This window comes from Phocoena sinus, chromosome 16 (assembly GCF_008692025.1).
Source record: "Phocoena sinus isolate mPhoSin1 chromosome 16, mPhoSin1.pri, whole genome shotgun sequence".
NCBI classification, from domain to species: Eukaryota; Metazoa; Chordata; class Mammalia; order Artiodactyla; family Phocoenidae; genus Phocoena; species Phocoena sinus.
In genome coordinates, this window is record NC_045778.1 from 66,097,105 (window position 1) to 66,117,078 (window position 19,974).

At 39.0% G+C, this 19,974-nt stretch overlaps 2 protein-coding genes across 8 annotated transcripts in view; one reads left to right on the plus strand and one right to left on the minus strand.

Moving 5' to 3' along the window:
- Positions 1–1,552, plus strand: part of PDCD4 (programmed cell death 4) — a 32,472-nt gene extending 30,920 nt beyond the window's left edge. For all 4 annotated transcript variants that reach the window (XM_032608873.1, XM_032608874.1, XM_032608876.1 and 1 more), the window contains one exon: positions 822–1,552. In XM_032608873.1, coding sequence (XP_032464764.1) covers positions 822–882 — 61 coding nt within the window. In that variant the 3' untranslated portion in view covers positions 883–1,552. The remainder of the gene's footprint in view (positions 1–821) is intronic.
- Positions 1,553–2,932: 1,380 nt separating this feature from the next.
- Positions 2,933–19,797, minus strand: BBIP1 (BBSome interacting protein 1). Of its 4 annotated transcripts, none has more exons than XM_032609281.1 (4): positions 19,621–19,797; positions 18,578–18,675; positions 7,671–7,741; positions 2,933–3,210 (listed from the first exon to the last, which is right to left on the minus strand). In XM_032609281.1, the coding sequence occupies exons 2-4, from the start codon at positions 18,616–18,618 to the stop codon at positions 3,044–3,046; spliced, it is 279 nt and encodes a 92-aa protein (XP_032465172.1). In that variant the 5' UTR covers positions 18,619–18,675; positions 19,621–19,797; the 3' UTR covers positions 2,933–3,043. The 4 variants fall into 4 exon arrangements, with proteins under 4 accessions (XP_032465172.1, XP_032465173.1, XP_032465171.1 ...); XM_032609282.1 differs by lacking the exon at positions 19,621–19,797 and adding an exon at positions 19,323–19,602; XM_032609280.1 differs by lacking the exon at positions 19,621–19,797 and adding an exon at positions 18,793–19,265.
- Between the last annotated feature and the right edge of the window lie 177 nt (positions 19,798–19,974).

Genomic DNA, 19,974 nt, shown 5'->3' on the forward strand with positions numbered 1-19,974 from the left:
TGATATTGAACTGCATGAGCTGCTTTTAAATTTTGGAGATTAATCCTTTGTCAGTTGCTTCATTTGCAAATATTTTCTCCCATTCTGAGGGTTGTCTTTTGGTCTTGTTTATAGTTTCCTTTGCGATGCAAAATCTTTAAGTTTAATTAGGTCCCATTTGTTTATTTTTGTTTTTATTTCCATTTCTCTAGGTGGGTCAAAAAGGATCTTGCTGTGATTTATGTCATAGAGTGTTCTGCCTATGTTTTCCTCTAAGAGTTTGATAGTGTCTGGCCTTACATTTAGGTCTTTAATCCATTTTGAGTTTATTTTTGTGTATGGTGTTAGGGAGTGTTCTAATTTCATTCTTTCACATGTAGCTGTCCAGTTTTCCCAGCACCCCTTACTGAAGAGGCTGTCTTTTCTCCATTGTATATTCTTGTCTCCTTTATCAAAGATAAGGTGACCATATGTGCATGGGTTTATCTCAGGGCTTTCTATCCTGTTCCATTGATTTATATTTCTGTTTTTGTGCCAGTACCATACTGTCTTGATTACTGTAGCTTTGTAGTATAGTTTGAAGTCCGGGAGCCTGATTCCTCCAGCTCTGTTTCTAAAGATTGCTTTGGCTATTCGGGGTCTTTTGTGTTTCCATACAAATTGTGAAATTTTTTGTTCTAGTTCTGTGAAAAATGCCATTGGTAATTGATAGGGATTGCACTGAATCTGTGGATTGCTTTGGAAATTAATGAATAACCAAAAAAGATGAAGTTTTAAATTCTTTTAGTTGACTGTAGTCAGAATTTGTATCTGTTTTCATGTTTGTGTTCTTTTCATTGCAGGGGCAGAAAACGTTTTGTAAGTGAAGGAGATGGAGGTCGTCTTAAACCAGAGAGCTACTGAATATAAGAACTCTTGCAGTCTTAGATGTTATAAAAAATATATATATCTGAATTGTAAGAGTTGTTAGCACAGTTTTTTGGTTTTTTTTTTTTTAGCACTTGTTTTGGGTACAAGGCATTTTTGAAATTTTGTAAACTTACATTTAAGGGAAATTTTTAAAGTAAGTGTTTTTTCTTTTTCTTTTTTTTTTTTTTTGAGCGTGTAAAGGAGGGACAGAAAAGTAACCACTTCTTAAGTGGGATATTCTCATAAGCTACCTTTTTTAAGTGCCATGTTTATGACATAATCATTCCAAGTTTTGCATTGATGTCTGACTGCCACTCCTTTCTTTCAAGGACAGTGTTTTTGTAGTAAAATCACTGGTTTATACAAAGCTTTATTTAGGGGGTAAAGTTAAGCTGCTAAAACCCCATGTTGGCTGCTGCTGTTGAAATACTGTGCTTTGGGAGTAAAAAAAAAAAAGTTCTTTCTTTGTCTTAAAGAATTTTTTAAAAATGACTTAGTTATGAGACTTATTCATCTTTCCAGGGAACATTGCTCAGTCTTAAAGACTAGACAGTTAAGTAAATGGTGGCTGGAACATCTATTTTTCTACAAAACTGGACGAATGAACCCAGTTCTAGAAGAATGTATGACAAAATAAAACATGTGAAGCAGTGTTGATTCTTTATTGGGAGTACCTTTATTTTAGGGCTTTCAAAAAACGTATTTCACACAACAAATTTTAAATCATATAAAAGAGCGTGTTTGAACCTAGTGAATTTTAAACTTTGCTCCTAGCAAACTTTTAAAACAAGAGTACAGTAGTAAATGAATTATTTTAATATTATACTTGGTGGGAAATACTTGCACACTTACCTGTTTTTGATCTTATCTAGAGCTTAATGAAATTTCTAAAACATATATACCTTTCATAATTCTTAAGTTCTATTACCAAGTAATGCTTGTGTTACAAAAAATTATTCTTCAAAGACTCATAGTTTTACATTTACCCAGTGTCTGAGAAAATAGTTACCAATAAATAAGTTATCTAAAGAATGATCACATTTCTGACCTCTTTTGCCAAGCCTAAACACTCAGCAAGGTCTCAAGGTCCATACTAATTTAAATTGTCTGATACTGACTGCAGCAAACCAACCGAGAATTACATTGAGAATTCACAGAGGTATTCTTAGAACATACCCATTACAGGTTTAGCTACAGTCTTTTAGAACGAAAACTTCCAATTTTATGTTCATATTTACTTCATGGGCTCTTTCAAGTCCATATTAATTTCCATTTTTAGGGTTTTAAAATTGTGTTTGACACCTGGAAGACTAAGGTGGCCAGGTAAGTCCGTAAAATCAGTATAATTAAAAGCTTAGGTAACTACTGGATAGGTGAGGGTTTCTTAAAAATTAAATTTAAGAAATACAGTTTTGTCATTACTAGTAGTATCAGTTGGTCAGGCAAGATAGCCTTAAATGTGTCATGACACAAAATGCTTCAAATTCAGTTTTTAATAAACATTTACAGGATTCTCTGACTATAAAAGGTGCATTTACTCACTTGTGCCTAAGAATGTTATCTAGAAAATTGATGGGAATGGTGGACAATAATTGGCAGTTCTAAAAACTTGGGTTAAAAAAAAACCAAAATCTGGGTTCAAAGTTTTAAAATTGCTTCTGTTCAGTACAAACTGGAGTGTTTTTTGTTTTAATTATTTTATATTTGTTTTTGGCTGTGTTGGGTCTTCGTTTCTGTGCGAGGGCTTTCTCCAGTTGCGGTGAGCGGGGCCCACTCTTCATCGTGGTGTGCAGGCCTCTCACTGTCGCGGCCTCTCCCGTTGTGGAGCACAAGCTCCAGACGCGCAGGCTCAGTAGTTGTGGCTTACGGGCCTAGCCGCTCCGTGGCATGTGGGATCTTCTCAGACCGGGACACGAACCCATGTCCCCTGCGCTGGCAGGCAGATTCCTAATCACTGCACCACCAGGGAAGCCCCAAATCGGAGTGTTTAAATTCACAATCCAAGTTTTATTAATCTTGGTTATTTTTATATTATGGGAATAAAATCTGTTTTATTAATACATACTGCTTTCAGCATACAGATGCAGGTTATTTTCTAGCTATTGTTAATAATAAGGAAGGTGTAGGGTGTTCTGCAGAAGTGCTAAGTTATCATTCAGTGACTTATTTGCGGTGGTTCCTTTTCTGCCATTTCCTGTTGGCGAATTGTATCCTGTGCTGCTTGCTGCATTTTCTCCAGTTTTTCCAGAGTCAGAGATTTTAGGGGTAAAAGCTTGGGTTTACACAGCACCATTGTGGTTATATCTTCTACAGACAACTGCCCTAAAGTTAAAAAGAAAGAAGGAGTGAGATAACACAGCTGTTTGGTGGTTTGGATTTGCAGCTAGAATTAAGGTGTAAAAACTTAATCCATTGACGTTGAAAAATCTCTTGTTCTCATAGTTCCCCCCACAGTGTATCTTCAGTATAAAAATATAAAAGCAACATTTACCCTACAGCATATCTTCAATATAAAAGCAACATTTAATACTAGGAAGTTCATAAGGTATTGAATTTTTTAAGATCCTAAGCTACAACGAGACAACTTTTTGTGTCAAACGTTTAATCTCAAAAAAAAATTGGGGGGAAATACAATGTACATAGAAATAAGAGGAACAACAGGATGGCACAGTAAAAGGACCTTGAGCTCACCCCCTCTTGTGAGCACACCAAAATCACAATGCTGAACAACCGTCGGTAAAAAAGACTGAAACCTATCAAAAAAGATACATCCAAAGACATAAGGCAGAAACCCAGTGAGATGGCAGGAGGGGCACACTCGCAATAGAATCATATCCCATACCACCCAGGGTGGGTAACCCACAAACCAGAGGACAGTTACGTTGCAGAAGTTCTCCCACAGGATTGAGAGTTCTGAGCCCCATGTCAGGCTCCCAACCCCGGGGGTCTGGCATCAGGAGGGGAGCCCTCAGGGCATTTGGCTTAGAAGGTCAGTAGCGCCTGAATGCAGGAGCTCCACAGGACTGGGGGAAGCAGACTCTCCACTCTTGGAACACACATACCAGGTATTGTGTGCCCTGGGACCCAGGGCAAAAGTGCAGTGACTTGATAGGAGCGTGGGCAAAATGGACCTGCTGGTCTTGGAGGGTCTGCTGGGGAGGTGTGAGGTGACTGTGGTTCTCAGGTGGCAAACATATACAAGAGTACTCATCTGAAGGCTAACATCTTGCTTGGGACGTTAACAAAAACAATAGAAAAGATTAATGAGACTAAAAGCTGGTTCTCTGAAAAGATACATGAAATTGATAAACCTTTAGCCAGACTCATCAAGAAAAAGGGAGAGGGCCCAAATCAGTAAAACTAGAAAAAGGAGAAGTTACAAGCAGCTATATGCCAATCAAATGGACAACCTAGAGGAAATGGACATTTTTAGAAAAGTACAATCTCCCAAGACAACCAGGAAGCAATAGAAAATATGAACAGACCAATTATAAGCACTGAAATTGAATCTGTGATTAAAATACCCCATAAAAAAGTCCAGGACCAGATGGCTTCACAGGTGAATTCTACCAAACATTCAGAGAAGAGTTAGCACCTGTCCTGAAACTATTCCAAAAAATTGCAGAGGAAGGAACACTTCCAAACTCCTTCTATGAGGCCACCATCACCCTGATACCAAAACCACAGGTATCACAAAGATACCACAAAGAAGGACAATTACAGGCCAGTATCACTGATGAGCAAGATGCAAAAATCCTCAGCAAAATACTAACAAACTGAATCCAACAATATATTAAAAGGATCATACACCATGATCAAGTGGGATTCATCCTAGGGAAGCAAGGCGTTTTCAATATCTGCAAATCAGTGCCATATACCACATCAACAAATTGAAGAATAAAAGCCACACGATCATCTCAATAGATGCAGAAAAAGCTTCTGATAAAATTCAACATCCATTTATGATAAAAAAAAAAACTCTCCAGGAATTGGGCATAGAGGGAACATACCTCAACATAATAAAGGCCATATATGACAAACCCACAGCTAACATACTCAACGGTGAAAAGCTGAAAGCATTCCTCTAAGGTCAGGTACAAGACAAGGATGCCCAATCTTGCCACTTTTATTCAACATAGTTTTGGAAGTCCTAGTCACAGCCATCAGGGAAGAAAAAGAAATAAAAGGAATCCAAATTGGAAAGGCAGAAGCAAAGCTGTCACAGTTTGCAGATGACATGATACTATACATAGGAAATCCTAAAGACACTACCAGAAAAATACTAGAGCTCATCAATGAATTCAGTAAAGTCACAGGATACAAAATTAATACACAGAAATTTGTTGCATTTCTATACACTAACAATGAAAGATCAGAAAGAGGAAATAAGGAAATCCAATTTACCATCACATCAAAAAGAATAAAATACCTAGGAAAATAAACCCATCTAGGGAGGCAAAAGACCTAACTCTGAAAACTATAAGACAGGGATGAAAGAAATCAAAGATGACACAAACAGATGGAAAGATATACCATGTTCTTGGATTAGGAGAGTCATTATTGTCAAAATCACTATATTATGCAAGCCCATCTACAGAGTCAAGGCAATCCCTATCAAATTAGCAATGGCATTTTTCACAGAACTAGAACAAAAAATTTAAAAATTTGTATGTAAACACAAAAGACCCTGAATAGCCAAAAGCAATCTTGAGAAAGAAAAATGGAGCTGGAGGAATCAGGTTCCCTGACATCAGACTATATGACAAAGCTACAGTAATCAAAACAGTATGGTATGGCACAAAACCAGACATACAGATCAATGGAACAGGATAGAAAGCCCAGAAACAAACCCACTCACCTATGGTCAATTAATCTATGACAAAGGAGTCAAGAATATACAACGGAGAAAAGACACTCTCTTCAGTAAGTGGTGCTGGGAAAACTAGACAGCTACATGTAAAAGAATGAAATTAGAACATTCTCTAACACCACACAGAAAAATAAAATGGATTAAAGATCTAAATGTAAGACCTGATTCTATAAAACTCCTAGAGGAAAACATAGGCAGAACAGTCTTTGACATAAATTGCAGCAATATCTTTTTGGACCTGTCTCCTAGAGTAATGTAAATAAAAACAAAAATAAACAAATGGGACCTAATTAAAGGCTTTTGCACAGCAAAGGGAACCATAAACTAAACAAAAAGACAACCTACAGAATGGGAGAAAATGTTTGCAAGTGATGAGACTGACAAGGGATTAATCGTCAAAATATACAAATACCTAATACAACTCAATATCAAAAAAACAAACAACCCAATCAAAAAATGGGCAAAAGATCTGAACAGACATTTCTCCAAAGACATACGGATGGCCAATAGACACATGAAAAAATGATCAACTTCACTAATATTAGAGAAATGCAAATCAAAACTATAATGAGGTATCACCTCACACTGTTCAGAATGGCCATCATCAAAAAGTCTACAAATAATAAATGCTGGAGAGGGTGTCGAGAAAAAGGAACCCTCCTACAGTGGGAATGTAAATTGGTACAGCCACTATGGAGAGCAGCATGGAGTTTCCTTAAAAAACTAAAAATAGAGCTACCATATGATCCTGCAATCCCACTCCTGGACATATATCTGAAGAAAACCATAATTTGAAAAGATACATGCACCCCAATGTTCACTGCAGCACTATTTACAATAGCCAAGAACATGGAAGCAAACTAAATGTACACTGACAGGTGAATGGATAAAGATGTGGTATATATATGTGTGTGTGTGTGTGTGTGTATATATGTGTATATATATATGTGTGTATATATATACACACACATACATGCACACACACACAATGGAATATTAGTCAACCATAAAAACGAATGAAATAATGCCATTTGCAGCAATATGGATGGACCTAGATACTTTCATACTAAGTGAAGTAAGTCAGACAGAGAAAGACAAATATCATATGATATTGCTTATATGTGAAATCTAAAAATCATGATACAAATAAACTTACATACAAAACGGAAATAGACCCACAGACACAGAAAACAAACTTATGGTCACCAAAGGGGAAAGGTGTGGGAGGGATAACTTAGAAGTTTGGAATAAACATAGACACACTACTATATATAAAATAAACACCAAGGACCTACTGTATAACACAGGGAACTATACTAAATATTTTGTAATAACCTATAAGGGAAAAGAATCTGAAAAAAAGTAGATATACATGTATGTATAACTGAGTCACTTTGCGATACACCTGTAACACAACACTGTAAATCAACTATACTTCAGTAAAAAAAAGAAATGGAAATACAACAACAACAAATATGTAGTAAAGTATGGTATTAACATGAATACTCAAATTACTGAATGTAATTGTAATTCAGCTTTTGCTACATTGTTTGATTTAGGTTTCTTTTCCCCCATTTTCAGACCTTATTTAGTATCATGGTAAATTATGGTGCTATTTTTTTCCACTGGAAATTCCTTATTGTAATCTGCAATCTTGAGTGTAACAGAATTTCTACATTTAAGAAACAATCCAACCGTCATTTTACATCCTTTTACTAGTGGGGGCGGGGAGGCAATGGATTACTCCTTTACAACCTACTCATGACAGAAGCATAGTAAAGGTGGAGAGTATGTGTGTATAGAACACAAAATAGTTTCAGCTATTTAGCTATTGAGCCTGCTACATGACACTGCCTATTAGTTTTTAGGTTCCTACAATATTCTATGACCTAAGTATTTGTAACTTAGATACCTTGTTTTGGAAGAACTTCCCGGAACATTGACTTCATTTCTGCCATATCTGAATTGTTGGATAGTTTCTTCCTTCAATGAGAAAACAATTATTAGTACTATTCAAGAATGAATTCCCAAAGCATATTGCTTGAGATAGATATTTCCATTGTAGTTTAAGAAAATCACAATTCCTATAGAAAATGAACTATCCTATCCTTGCATAATTTTCCCATTAATTACCTGTGAGTCTTTTCATTGAAACAAAGTTGAGATAGTTCATATAAGCATGCAGATCTTGTCAACTTTCATTCATAAGTGGTGGTGGTAATTGGAAGGCTGCATGTTCTAAATTTTTCCCCTCCTAGTGAAAATTGGGCTTAAGTTTTTCAGGCAAAGGTAAATTATCCAATAGTTATCTATCCAGCTGAGGAAAACCAAAGGGATTTATGTGCAGCTGATAGCATCTCCCCTGAATGGTGGGTGATGTAAAAGACATGACCATTTGGAAGGTGGGGTAAGGCAGACTGTTAGGGAAAGGAGGAGGTAGTATGTAAATACTGCCTAACATCCCCACTTCCTTCAGTAACTAACAGCCAGTTTCTACTTTAATTCCTTTGCTATAATGACAAAAAGCATCTTAAGGATCAGTTACTGGCTACACAGCTGCAATCTGTAAGGAAGCAACACAAACAGGTGATATTGGCTCTTGAATACCAGAAGTGAGGTGTGCTCTCAGTTTATTATTTTCCTCTAATACAGAGATACTCTGTGGTGAAGCATCAGTGAATACCCTCACGTGAGTATTTTGTTATGAATATCCCAGCATATATGTCATCTCTGGCTGATGACAACCGTTCCCAGTGTTACATCCCAGTTTATGCCATGTTATATATATTCAAGGTGTTCTGGACTGTAACTTGTAGCATGACCCCTTTCCAAACACAGATGCTACTCTAGACAGTCCCACCCATTTTGTGATATTTCGCCATACTGATGCAACTCACTGTATATCTTTCACAACATCACCACCACAGAAGAAAGATTATTTATAATGTGGTGATGCTGGCTTGGTGCCTGCCTTTACCACCCACTGCAAATTAGTTATAATCAAGTGAAGCTGCTTCTGGTCTTAGTTATTCCCATTACCTCTACTTTGACATTCCTAAAAAAAGCTTCATACTCCCCATCCACCAAGCCTCTTCCCCTTCTTGTTCAAATTCCTATTCTGGAAGATCTAAAGTTCCTGAGGAAGCTCTATCTGCTTTCCACAACTGTCACTGAAACTTACCCCTATACTGCTCTCTCTGGGAATGAAGATGAAGTAGGGAATGGACCAGGAATAAAGCAACTCATCACTACCTAGAATCTGAGATAAATGCAATATACAATTTACTCAGAATGCACAGCTTCTCCTTCTGACACATTCTTTCCTTCTTGTTACTTAGGCCTGCCAGTGGTAACTAGTGATCATTCTTTTTTTTGTTGTTGTTGAAGGTTAGTAATATTGCAGATCTCTGAGTAGCCTGAATACAACTATAACAAACAATACTTAGCCTCTCCATTAAGGATAACACAATGAAAATATTCATTAGGCCCTTATTTGGTACAAATCTGACATGATACGCTACTGAAAGGGAGGATAGACATTATAAATGTTGATGAATGTGAGAGAAATGCATAGCATCTAAGGGTTTTTTTTTTTTTTGCGGTACGCAGGCCTCTCACTGTTGTGGCCTCTCCCGTTGCGGAGCACAGGCTCCGGACGCGCAGGCTCAGCGGCCATGGCTCATGGGCCCAGCCGCTCTGCGGCATGTGGGATCTTCCCGGACCGGGGCACAAACCCGTGTCCCCTGCATCGGCAGGCGGACTTTCAACCACTGCGCCACCAGGAAAGCCCTAAGGGTTTTTATATCACCAAATTTTTAATCACCAAAATGATAAAATGATGAACAAATACTTAAATCTTAGCTGTTTTAGAGTAGCAACTCTAGTTACTCAGAATTTAATCACTATCTTTTGCTCTCTCTTCTTTATACCTCTTTCACATCCAAAATCTGGCTTGCGGAAAACAAGCCTACCAAACCTTAATTCTCTGAGTAAGCTTCCATTGTTACTGGAAAGGGTGTGGAGCCAAAGGCCTTGTAGGGAGTGGGTTGGGCCTGGTGTGGGGAAGATCAGTGCTGTCACTTGCCTGGGTGGAGTGTCTACTTTGCTTGGGTTGATTCTTGTTCCTAGGCCCCCCTAGGCATTGGCAGGAGAGGAACAGGAAGGGAGGGCTAAAATAAGCAAGGTGGTGGTTGGATGCCCAGCACTGCCAAGGCTACACTGTCTTGATAATCAACTGCCCAGGGAGCCCAGCGTAGGAAGGAGCATTTATATTCTTCTCCAGGGTATCTGCTAATAGCCAAGCATGGGTGTTTTGCCTGGTGTGATGCACCCTAAGGAGTTGTGGCTACCCCTAAGGGTACTTTCTAATTGGTAAGGTAATATGTGTGTACCACCAGGGATAGATGGGCCAAAGAAGAAATATATCAGCTAGGGATGAAATTCATGTGTATTATTCAAGTGCCACATCATTCAATTCAATAAATATGTGAGTGTCTACCATGTGCCAGGCACCATTCATTAGTGAACAAAAGAGAAAAAAATGTTTGCTCTTTCAGAGCTTACAGTCTAGAGTATGGGGAGAGAAACAAATAACATAATGGTAGTAAGTGTTATAGAAAATAAAACAGTTTAAGGGGATTTAGGAGGGCTGGGTGTTGTGGTGGTTACAATTTGAACAGGAAAATCATTATAGCTTCATTAAGAAAGTGAAAATCATTGTGGTCTCATTTTGGTGTGTGTGTTGTATCTTTTGAGATTGCAAGAAAATCAGAAGCCTAGTATTCAGTTAGGGAATGTATAGGGTAATGGACACTCTCTATTGGTGGGCAGGTTTGTTGGTACAGCTTTTTTAGAGGGATAATTTATAGTATCTTTTAATATTTTGTAGTATCTACTAAAACTAAATATGCACATTTTCTTTGACCCAAACCTTCTACTAGTAATGCTCACTAAAGAAACAAAGCATGAGTGTGTAAAGATATAATAAGAATGTTCATTAGGGCACTGCATTCAGGCACATGTCACAGGTCAAATAAATCACGGAACCACCATACCATGGAGTACTATGCCAGGTTTTAAAATGATACAGATGGGCAAGCCATATTTTAAGAGAAAACATTAAATTGCAAAAGTAAAATGGGGCTTTCCTGGTGGCGCAGTGGTTGACGGTCCGCCTGCCGATGCAGGGGACACGGGTTCGTGCCCCGGTCCGAGAGGATCCCACGTGCCGCGGAGTGGCTGGGCCCGTGAGCCTTGGCCGCTGAGCCTGCGCGTCCGGAGCCTGTGCTCCGCAACGGGAGAGGCCACAACAGTGAGAGGCCCGCGTACCGCAAAAAAAAAAAAGTAAAAGAAAATTCCTACAGTAATAGAACCCAAACTTTTAATGCTTAGAGAATGCAGTGTCAATTAGTCACTTTTTGAAGCTTTTAGTCTGGGTAATTAGAAAATAATCTGCTGTTTCCCTTCCCCCCAGTTTCTTTAGTTTGTAATTTCTCCCAGAGATAATGGTTTTGACGGATAATGTGTTTCAAAATCATGATAAAGGAACCAAACCTGTTGTAGCATTTGAGTTAGATGTCTAAAATTAACACAAAAGAACCCAGAGGGAAACCAAATCTTTGTCATGAAAAATTTTACTAAGTTGTTGGCGTGAGAGTTGAAAAGCATTTATGTCTAGGCAGGATTAGTACTTTAAGTCAATCATACACATGTTGATAACATAAATTAGTCATACAACTTGGACAAGTTAGAAATCTCTGGGGAGATTTAGTTTGATAACCAAACTAGATGTACTTTGACAACCAAATTAAATTATGGGTGTGGGACTGGACAAGAGCACTAGTGTGTCCTTCTGAACCTTAAGAATGTGTTCAGTAGTCCTCAAATTTTATCCTTGTACAACCCTTTTGAAAAAACTAGGCAGAGAAATTAGGTCACCTTTTACACATTTCTAGATAGACATATAAATTTGTTATAAGTTTAGTTACAAAGGATAAAATTTCCAGCATATTTAAAAATAACATATTAATCCTTAAAAATATATATATAATCAAAATATCATAGCAATCTGATAGCTACCATCATACATTAATAAAAAATGAAGAACTTAAAAAAATTTTTTTTTTAAGATTTAATTTTATTTTTCTGGCTGTGTTGGGTCTTCGTTGCTGCGCGTGAGCTTTCTCTAGTTGCGGTGAGCGGGGGCTACTCTTCATTGCGGTGCTGGGGCTTCTCATTGCGGTGGCTTCTCTTGTTGCGGACCACGGGCTCTTGGCGTGCAGGCTTCAGTAGTTGTGGCTTGCGGGCTCTGGAGCGCAGGCTCAGTAGTTGTGGCGCATGGGTTTAGCTGCTTTGCGGCACGTGGGATCTTCCCAGACCACGGCTCGATCCTGTGTCCCCTGCACTGGCAGGCGGATTCTTATCCACTGTGCCACCAGGGAAGTCCCAAGAACTCTTTTATAAGTCAGAAATTTTGTATCTTTTTTTCTCCCTACATCTCTATTTCCACTCCACTTAATTTTATTTTAATGTATGTTTTCATGCTTGAACATATTTTAGTAATTATCCTACCATACTTCTCTGCCACAAAAATGTTTATAAATTTAAATGAAAACTTAAAATATTTTGGATTGAGTTATTCCAATTATTAGTGAAAATCAATAAAAATAAATTACACATCAATAATATAATTACTGAGCATAAAGAATAAAGTTAATGGCTAAAAAAAACTCTTAGTAGGAAAAAATACTGCTTTTTGTCTGTGGGTTTTGTTTTATAGCATTAGTCTTATTTTTAAAAGATGCTGCCACTGGAAATGTCAGATCTCAAGCTTAATCAGCAATAAGCAACACTTGAAAAGCTTACAAGTTTTGCATATTTTTCATAGATTAGCTTATATGAGAACATACTGTTGAGACCAAGATCATGGGTTAAATAGCTAAACAGGACTGTTAGCTTTAAATTGTACTCTATTTTCATCTAGCCAGCTGGAAAATGTAGACTACAGTCAGATGGGGGCAGACAGAGAAGAGGAATAGATTACTCAAATCCAAATTCCATTCCTGGTAACTCAAAACATATACATATGGATCAGAAATATCAAAATGGAAACATACTGTGGATGCCAAAGCCAAGTCTTAGCTTCTAAAAATGCTCAGGCCAGGATTTGGATGTTTTAAAAACTCTCCTCCTAGGTCATACTAAAGTCTCCTTAGTCTAATATTTGATCTTTGATAGGAGCCCCAAAAGAGCCATTCTGTGGGTCAAGTGGTGTGCCTACCACTTCTAGTCCACCATTAGCTTTTCATCATTTTTTCTCCTCCATTAATTTATCTAAACTTACCAGCTTATCCTAATTGTACAAAACCCCATTTTTAAATTCTGAAATTGAATGCTTCAGAGTATTCTAGGATCCCAAGTATTTTAAACAAGCTGCAACAGTATAATCTAATGTATGATTTAAAACAAAAGCTTGTACTGGCATTTTTGTTTGTTTTCATTTTTTTCGGGTCAGTATATTCCATATTTATACTTTAAATGGGTTGTACTCTGGCTAATTAGCTTTGTGACATTGAAAACATTTCCTAACCAATTGGAGGTTTGATTTTCTCATAAAAAACATGTTTAGTACCAGTCTTGAGTTGCAAGGTTCAAATGAAAAGTGAATGTAAAAGTGCTTAGAAATACAGTATGACATTTATTATTCCATGTCTAATTTTCATATCTCTATAATAAAAAACTTGTTGTAGATTTCCTGTTAAGTGCCTTCCCACACTTAAAAACCCTCTGAATCCTCATCACCACCACAGTACCTACAAAAGAGCATGATCTATTTAAAGATGTTTTCCTTTAAAAATCTGTCTTAATTATTTACTTTTAAAGAGCATGGGCTACCAGATTGTTCTTTCTTTTCTTTAAATTTAATTAATTAATTTTGGGCTGCGTTGGGTCTTCGTTGCTGCACGCCGGCTTTTCTTTAGTTGCGACCAGTGGAGGCTACTCTTCGTTGCGGTGCGCAGGCTTCTCACTGCAGTGGCTTCTTTTGTTGTGGAGCATGGGCTCTAGATGTGTGCAGACTTCAGTAGCTATGGCACGTGGGCTCAGTAGTTGTGGCGCACGGGCTTAGCTGCTCCACGGCATGTGGGATCTTCCTGGACCAGGGCTTGAATCCGTGTCCCCTGCATTGGCAGGCAGATTCTTAAGCACTGCACCACCAGGGAAATCCCATTTTTCTTAAATATATTAAAGATATGATAATAAAGAAAACTTATTTCCTAATATAATTCAAGGTTGAGAAAATGTGAACAAGTTTTTAATTTGGTGGAAAAGAGTAAAAACCTTTTAAATTGCAATCAAGGAAATAGACACTTGGTATACATAAGAGTCTATCTTTAATTTTTTTTTTTTTTTTTGCAGTATGTGGGCCTCTCACTGTTGTGGCCTCTCCTGTTGCAGAGCACAGGCTCCGGACGCGCAGGCTCAGCAGCCATGGCTCACGGGCCCAGCCACTCCGTGGCATGTGGGATCTTCCCGGACCGGGGCACGAACCCGTGTCCCCTGCATCGGCAGGCAGACTCTCAACCACTGTGCCACCAGGGAAGCCCCTCTATCTTTAATTTTTGATGGAGGCGATAAGTGACTTGTTACCTTACTTAGAGAAGTAAATGCACCTGAAATACGGCAAAAAAGGAAACATTTCTAAAGCATTCTGAAATTTTCAACCAAAGTACCAACTGCGTTTTTATGCAAGAAACACAGAGGTCATAAACTCGTAGCCCTTGGTGCTACCCAGTTAAATGTTTTGCTGGCTTGATTAATGTTTAAAAAGTATTCAAACCAATGTTTAAAAGTCAAGAGATTTCAAAACAAAAAAAAAATTTTTAAAAATCAGGATATTTCACATGAAGTCCACATTTTAGTTCCTCTTGACAAATCTGGTAACACCAGGTCCATATCCCCAGATGGCAAAATTTGGCTGGGGCTGGGAAGTGATGCCCCATTTAGATGAGCATGGGGAGTTCTCCAATCCCCACCACTGCCCATTGTTTCCCTTAACATTACCTGCCCGGCAACTATAGGCACCTGACTTCACAACTTCAGTAAAACAGAGCCACGCCAATATATTACATGCCAAACGATCCTCTTTTATCATTAATGGGCATTAAGAAGCGAAAATACAATCTCTGGGAACCGAGGGAGGCACTGGAAGCAACCTTGTTTATGTAGAATACAGTAAAGGATATTTTTCTTTTGTGACTATTTATTAATTCCTTTTAAGTAAGTTCAATCTCCCTGCTGCAGGTTGTCGATGGGGGTGGCAGGAATGGAAGGAACAAAAATGAAAAAATTTATCTTTTGTCTTATGCAAGACTTGTGTGGTTGACTGACAGATGAATTTTCAAACGCATATTAGATTTCTGAATGTAAACTAACATGAAAAAAGGTGAAAGAGGGAGTCCCAAAAAACGTGTTTTTCAGCAGATACAAATTAGTAATGCTCACTCTCACTCAAGTGGTTGACCACATGCTAGCAGACTGCTTAATTTGGATTGATAATGTTCAACCAGAGATGCCAAATAACATCATATGTCATGTAGTTGGAAACTAGAGTAGATTCTGTTTTGTTTTGCTATCTGGCATCTGCTGGTAGAAAAATGTTGCAACATGTTCAATTTGGCTAATTAATCCAGATTCATGTGAATAATATGTGCAGTGTCTAGCTTCTGAAACATGCCTAGGCCTAAGAACAGGAACTGCTCTTCTTGGGTGAACCTGGATGATGCCATTGGTTCTGTTACATTCCAGTAGCAGACACTACTGTTAAATTAGTAGAAAATGACATATCCTACTCATGCAGAATACCTTTTTCTAATAATTTGTTTTTTCAAAATTCAGTACTAGAAAGTGGTTCTAAAACTGTTAGCTACTAACCTTTAAAGAAGGGTTAAACCTTTTTAAAAAAACGTTATCTGAAGAACTTTTTATATTCTCAGCATCAGAGATATAAACCTACTTCAATAGTATTCAAGGAAGGGGAAATAAAGAATTGTTTGATACTTTACTATTTCTGAAAGCCTGAACCTCAGATCACCTATATCAAAATCCCCTGGACAATTATTAAAAATACAGATTCTTCAGGAGTCTTCCCCAGACTCATGAATCAGAATCTCTAATTTTTAATTAAGTTCCCCACATTAAAGTTGGAGAACCAACTTAAAGTCATTCACTCATTCAATAAGTAAATATTTAATGCCTACAATGTACTCAGATTGGACTGCTTTAGAAGCTACTAATAATAACTACCATACACTGACCATATACTATACACTATGCTAAAATAAAGCATTTTATGTGTTTGACTCATTCTGTTCAACAATTCTAAGAGGTTTTACAGCTCCATTTAATAGATGATAAACAGAATGAGTAAACTGTCCAAAGTCACCAGCTAATGAATGTGCCTGTTCCTGAAACCCAGGTCTGATTCTAAAATCTGTGGTCTTAATTGGTATATTATTTTGCCTTATTTGAATCTGGAGTAAACTTAAAACTGTTTCATAGTCCCACCATGAGCAAATTTTCTTCTACACAAAAGAAGTAACTGAAGGAGTGCATTACTTAACTTTCAATATGAAGGCTAAAAACATTCTATATCAATCTAAGAATTTTTGCCCTACCAGACCATTTTCTTTTGTCCCCTTAAGTGCATTTTCTTCCTTCTGCTTATCTTTCATGATCAAATATAAGTCTAGGATAGAAGGAATACAAAAGGTTGGCAATCTGGGGAGTTTTCCTCTTGTGATTATGAAGTAAATTCTGCAAACACTTCTCTATCCATTGGACACAGACTGTACCTAATGTACTAAGTGCTAAGTATAATCTTGATTTTGCAATTTTTAATAAGCTCTGATGAATGCTACCAAAAGCCTATCACAGAAATACCAGGACTAATTAGGACTTGCAAGAGTTTCAGGGAGAAAAATAACATTGCCGAAATTGGATGTGGCCAGATGGCCAGCAGTTGCCTCAGTCTCTGCTTTGATAACATCAAGATTCATCTGTATTTGAATTGCAGGGCCCACACATCTTTCATCAACTGTCCCTGGGGTGCCAGGAGTTAAAAACTCATGAAACTATGCTGACATCAGTACACTTTGCTGAAGGTTACATTGCATCAGCTCCAAGTGTACGCAAAGTAGCAGCAACACTTTATTAAAAGGTAGACAGTCTATGTTGTCATTGCAGGGCACTCTCATACTCTACGTAGACAAGAGGATTAAATACCAAACTCTTCTTTGTAGGATATCATAGAAGGGTGGTTATGTTGAGAAGTGGGATGGATTTAACAAGCAGCTCATGGTATGGTAAAAGTAGCTTCATTTGAGAAGACTTAATCATGATTGGAAAAGTATGAATACTGTGAAGTATTCTTGCAAAAAATGTTAAACTGAATCTAATCACACCTCCAGACCAACTTCTGATTTACAAGAAATAAGAAAAAAGGAGATATTCAAAAAGACCCCTGGCCTGAACACTTCAAAATGACAATGTCACAAGGGAAAGAGAGATGGGGGAACTGTTCTAGATTAAGGCCAAAGAGTTATAATACCCAAATACAATATATAAACCATGACTGGATCCTGGTTTTGTTTTTTTTTTTTGCAAGGAGGAGAAGGTATAAAAGACATTCTTGGGGCTTCCCTGGTGGCGCGGTGGTTGAGAGTCCGCCTGCCGATGCAGGGGACACGGGTTCGTGCCCCGGTCTGGGAGGATCCCACGTGCCGTGGAGCGGCTGGGCCCGTGAGCCATGGCCGCTGAGCCTGCGCGTCCGGAGCCTGTCCTCCGCAGCGGGAGAGGCCACAACAGTGAGAGGCCCGCGTAACGCATTAAAAAAAAAAAAAAAAAAAAAAAAAAAAAAAAAAAAAAAAAAAGACATTCTTGGGTCAAATGGGAAAATGTACATACATTTGGATTGAATTTCAAAGACTACAGAATCATTAACTTCCTTAGTTGTGATAATGATGTTTTGCAGGAGAACTTTATAATTCTTAGGAAATACATGTTGGGAATTTTAGAGATGTCTGCTTAACAATAGGTGTCTGCAACCTATTTCCAAATGTCTCAGTGACAAAAAGTGTATGAGAAGGAGTGAAATAAATATGGCACGATGTTAACAACTGTTGGATCTAGGTGAAACCTACATGAATGTTTATTGTATTCTTTAAAATTTTTAATCTATGAATATTTCTTTAATAAAATATGGAGGGAAGAAATCATTTTGAAGAGACTTCAGAGTGGAAGCCTAAGAAAAGGTTGAGTAACAGGGACTATGCTGAATTTCTGATAAACTGAAATTCCCTTAAACTTTGCTGGCAACATCTTGGGCATCCAGGAGACACCCAATATATTCCATTTTTCAGTATTTATCAAAATAATATCATGTGCAGGGTAAACTAACAGGCAGATAAATCTGATACAAACCATTCTATTTAGGAGTAAATATGGTAGTGAAGCTAAGAACACAAGCAGCTGTTATACAAAATAGTGGTTGTCATAAAAGAGGTACAAAAAGTGCTAGGTAAGCTCAGAGAAAATTACTTCCTGCTGGGGAGAATCTGGAAACACACCTCCAATTATAACTAGGACATGGATACAGAATCACAAAAGGTTGGTGCTTCAGTGATAAACCTTGTTAGAGAAAAGAATACATAGTTCATTTTGGCTGGAGCATGAGTACTAAGGATACAAAAAGAAACTAAGCAAAGAAGGTAGGTGTGCACCCTTGTTGTTGACTGGCCTGGATATAAACAATTTTCAGTTTACCTGAAAGTTCTCCTGATCCTTTTTCCCGCAGCTTTAGGCATCCAAACCGATATTACCAAGATGACTCACAGCTGTTGACTCAAAACCTACAGAAGGAACTACATGAGATAATATGTGACAATTCTGGTAAAGAGCCATATAAAACTAATACGATAGTTTTACGAATATTCACATTGTTTAATAAACCGTAGACACGCAGGATTAGGGCAGTATACCTTCATCCAGAGCTGCAGTCAATGCTTACAAACCCCCACCAGAAGAGAAACAAAGAAAAGGGAGAAAATTCAGAATCTGAAGACAGGAAGTGCGAAAATAAGACTTAGAGGTGTTGCCGCGGTGGTGGGTAACCATCTTTTTCCTTTATAGCTGGGAATGGAAAATGATTTCCTCAAGCTCCAGAATTCTCCCTCCTCAAAGGTCAGGGGGTGAAAGTACGTAACAGACTTTGCGGGGGCGTCGTCAGGAGCTCCACTTCGCCGGAGTTAGGGGCCACACCCAGGCCCCTCCCGTCCCAGCTTGCAGCAGCGCGCGGCGACGGCAGCCGGTTGAGCCGCCTCACCCCACAGGGAACCTCAAAGGGGCGGAGGGGGGTGGGGGGCGGGCCGCCGCCTGGCCAGCCCGGAAAGAAAACCTTCTTCCAGCGGAAGCGGCTCTGAGTCCGGCTAGCCCCATCTGCGCTTTGTCTCCCAGGGGCCGTTCGGTCTGCTCGGGCCTGACCCACGGTTCGGGACCAAGGGACACTTACCTAACTTCGCCACTCCTGTCAGAATGGGTACTCCCTGGGGCAAGGGGGGCGCAAGCTATTCCCATCCTTCTGCCATGACCCCATTCAGAAGTGTCAAAGGCAACTTCCGGGAAAGACAGGGGATTCCGGAGCCCTAAACTCCTGTCCGCCTAAGTAAGTGACCAGACGTCCCAGCAGAATAAGGGCCAGGAAACCTGCTCCCTCTATCCCCGAACCCGGGCAGGTAGTCCGGAATAGGAATTAACTTGTTTAACATGGGATGTCTGGTCACGTTTGGTTCTCTTTTGGGCCTACTTACAGATGCCTCTCTTCCCAGACGGCTCAACTGTTGCCCAGGGCAACTATGAGATTGGGCGAAGGGAAAACTACGTCACACAGGAGACGGGAGGCCCGGAAACTCCCGATGCCATTATCAGTTATGGCTGCCTTAGCGTCAACAGTAACTTCGGATTGAGAGTTGTCTCTCTACCCAGCTGGAGGCTCTCTCTGTGGCCCAGCTAGCCAGCGGCGCCCTGTGGGCGGGAGAGAGCGCGTTGAGGAGCGGAGGAAAGGAAAAGGGCGGAGAGAGGGAAGCAGGCGCCCATACCTTACTCTGATTGGGTAGCGTCGCTGGCGACAGTGCCTCACTCTGATTGGGCAGCGTCTGTTGCCC

Coding starts and splice junctions, on each gene's coding strand:
- BBIP1 (XM_032609281.1), bottom strand. CDS start 18,618: ATGCCTAAAGCTGCGGGAAAAAGGATCAGGAGAACTTTCAG. Junction 7,742..18,577: donor AGGATCAGGAGAACTTTCAG/GTAAACTGAAAA, acceptor TTCTCATTGAAG/GAAGAAACTATCCAACAATT. Junction 3,211..7,670: donor GGAAGTTCTTCCAAAACAAG/GTATCTAAGTTA, acceptor TTTTAACTTTAG/GGCAGTTGTCTGTAGAAGAT.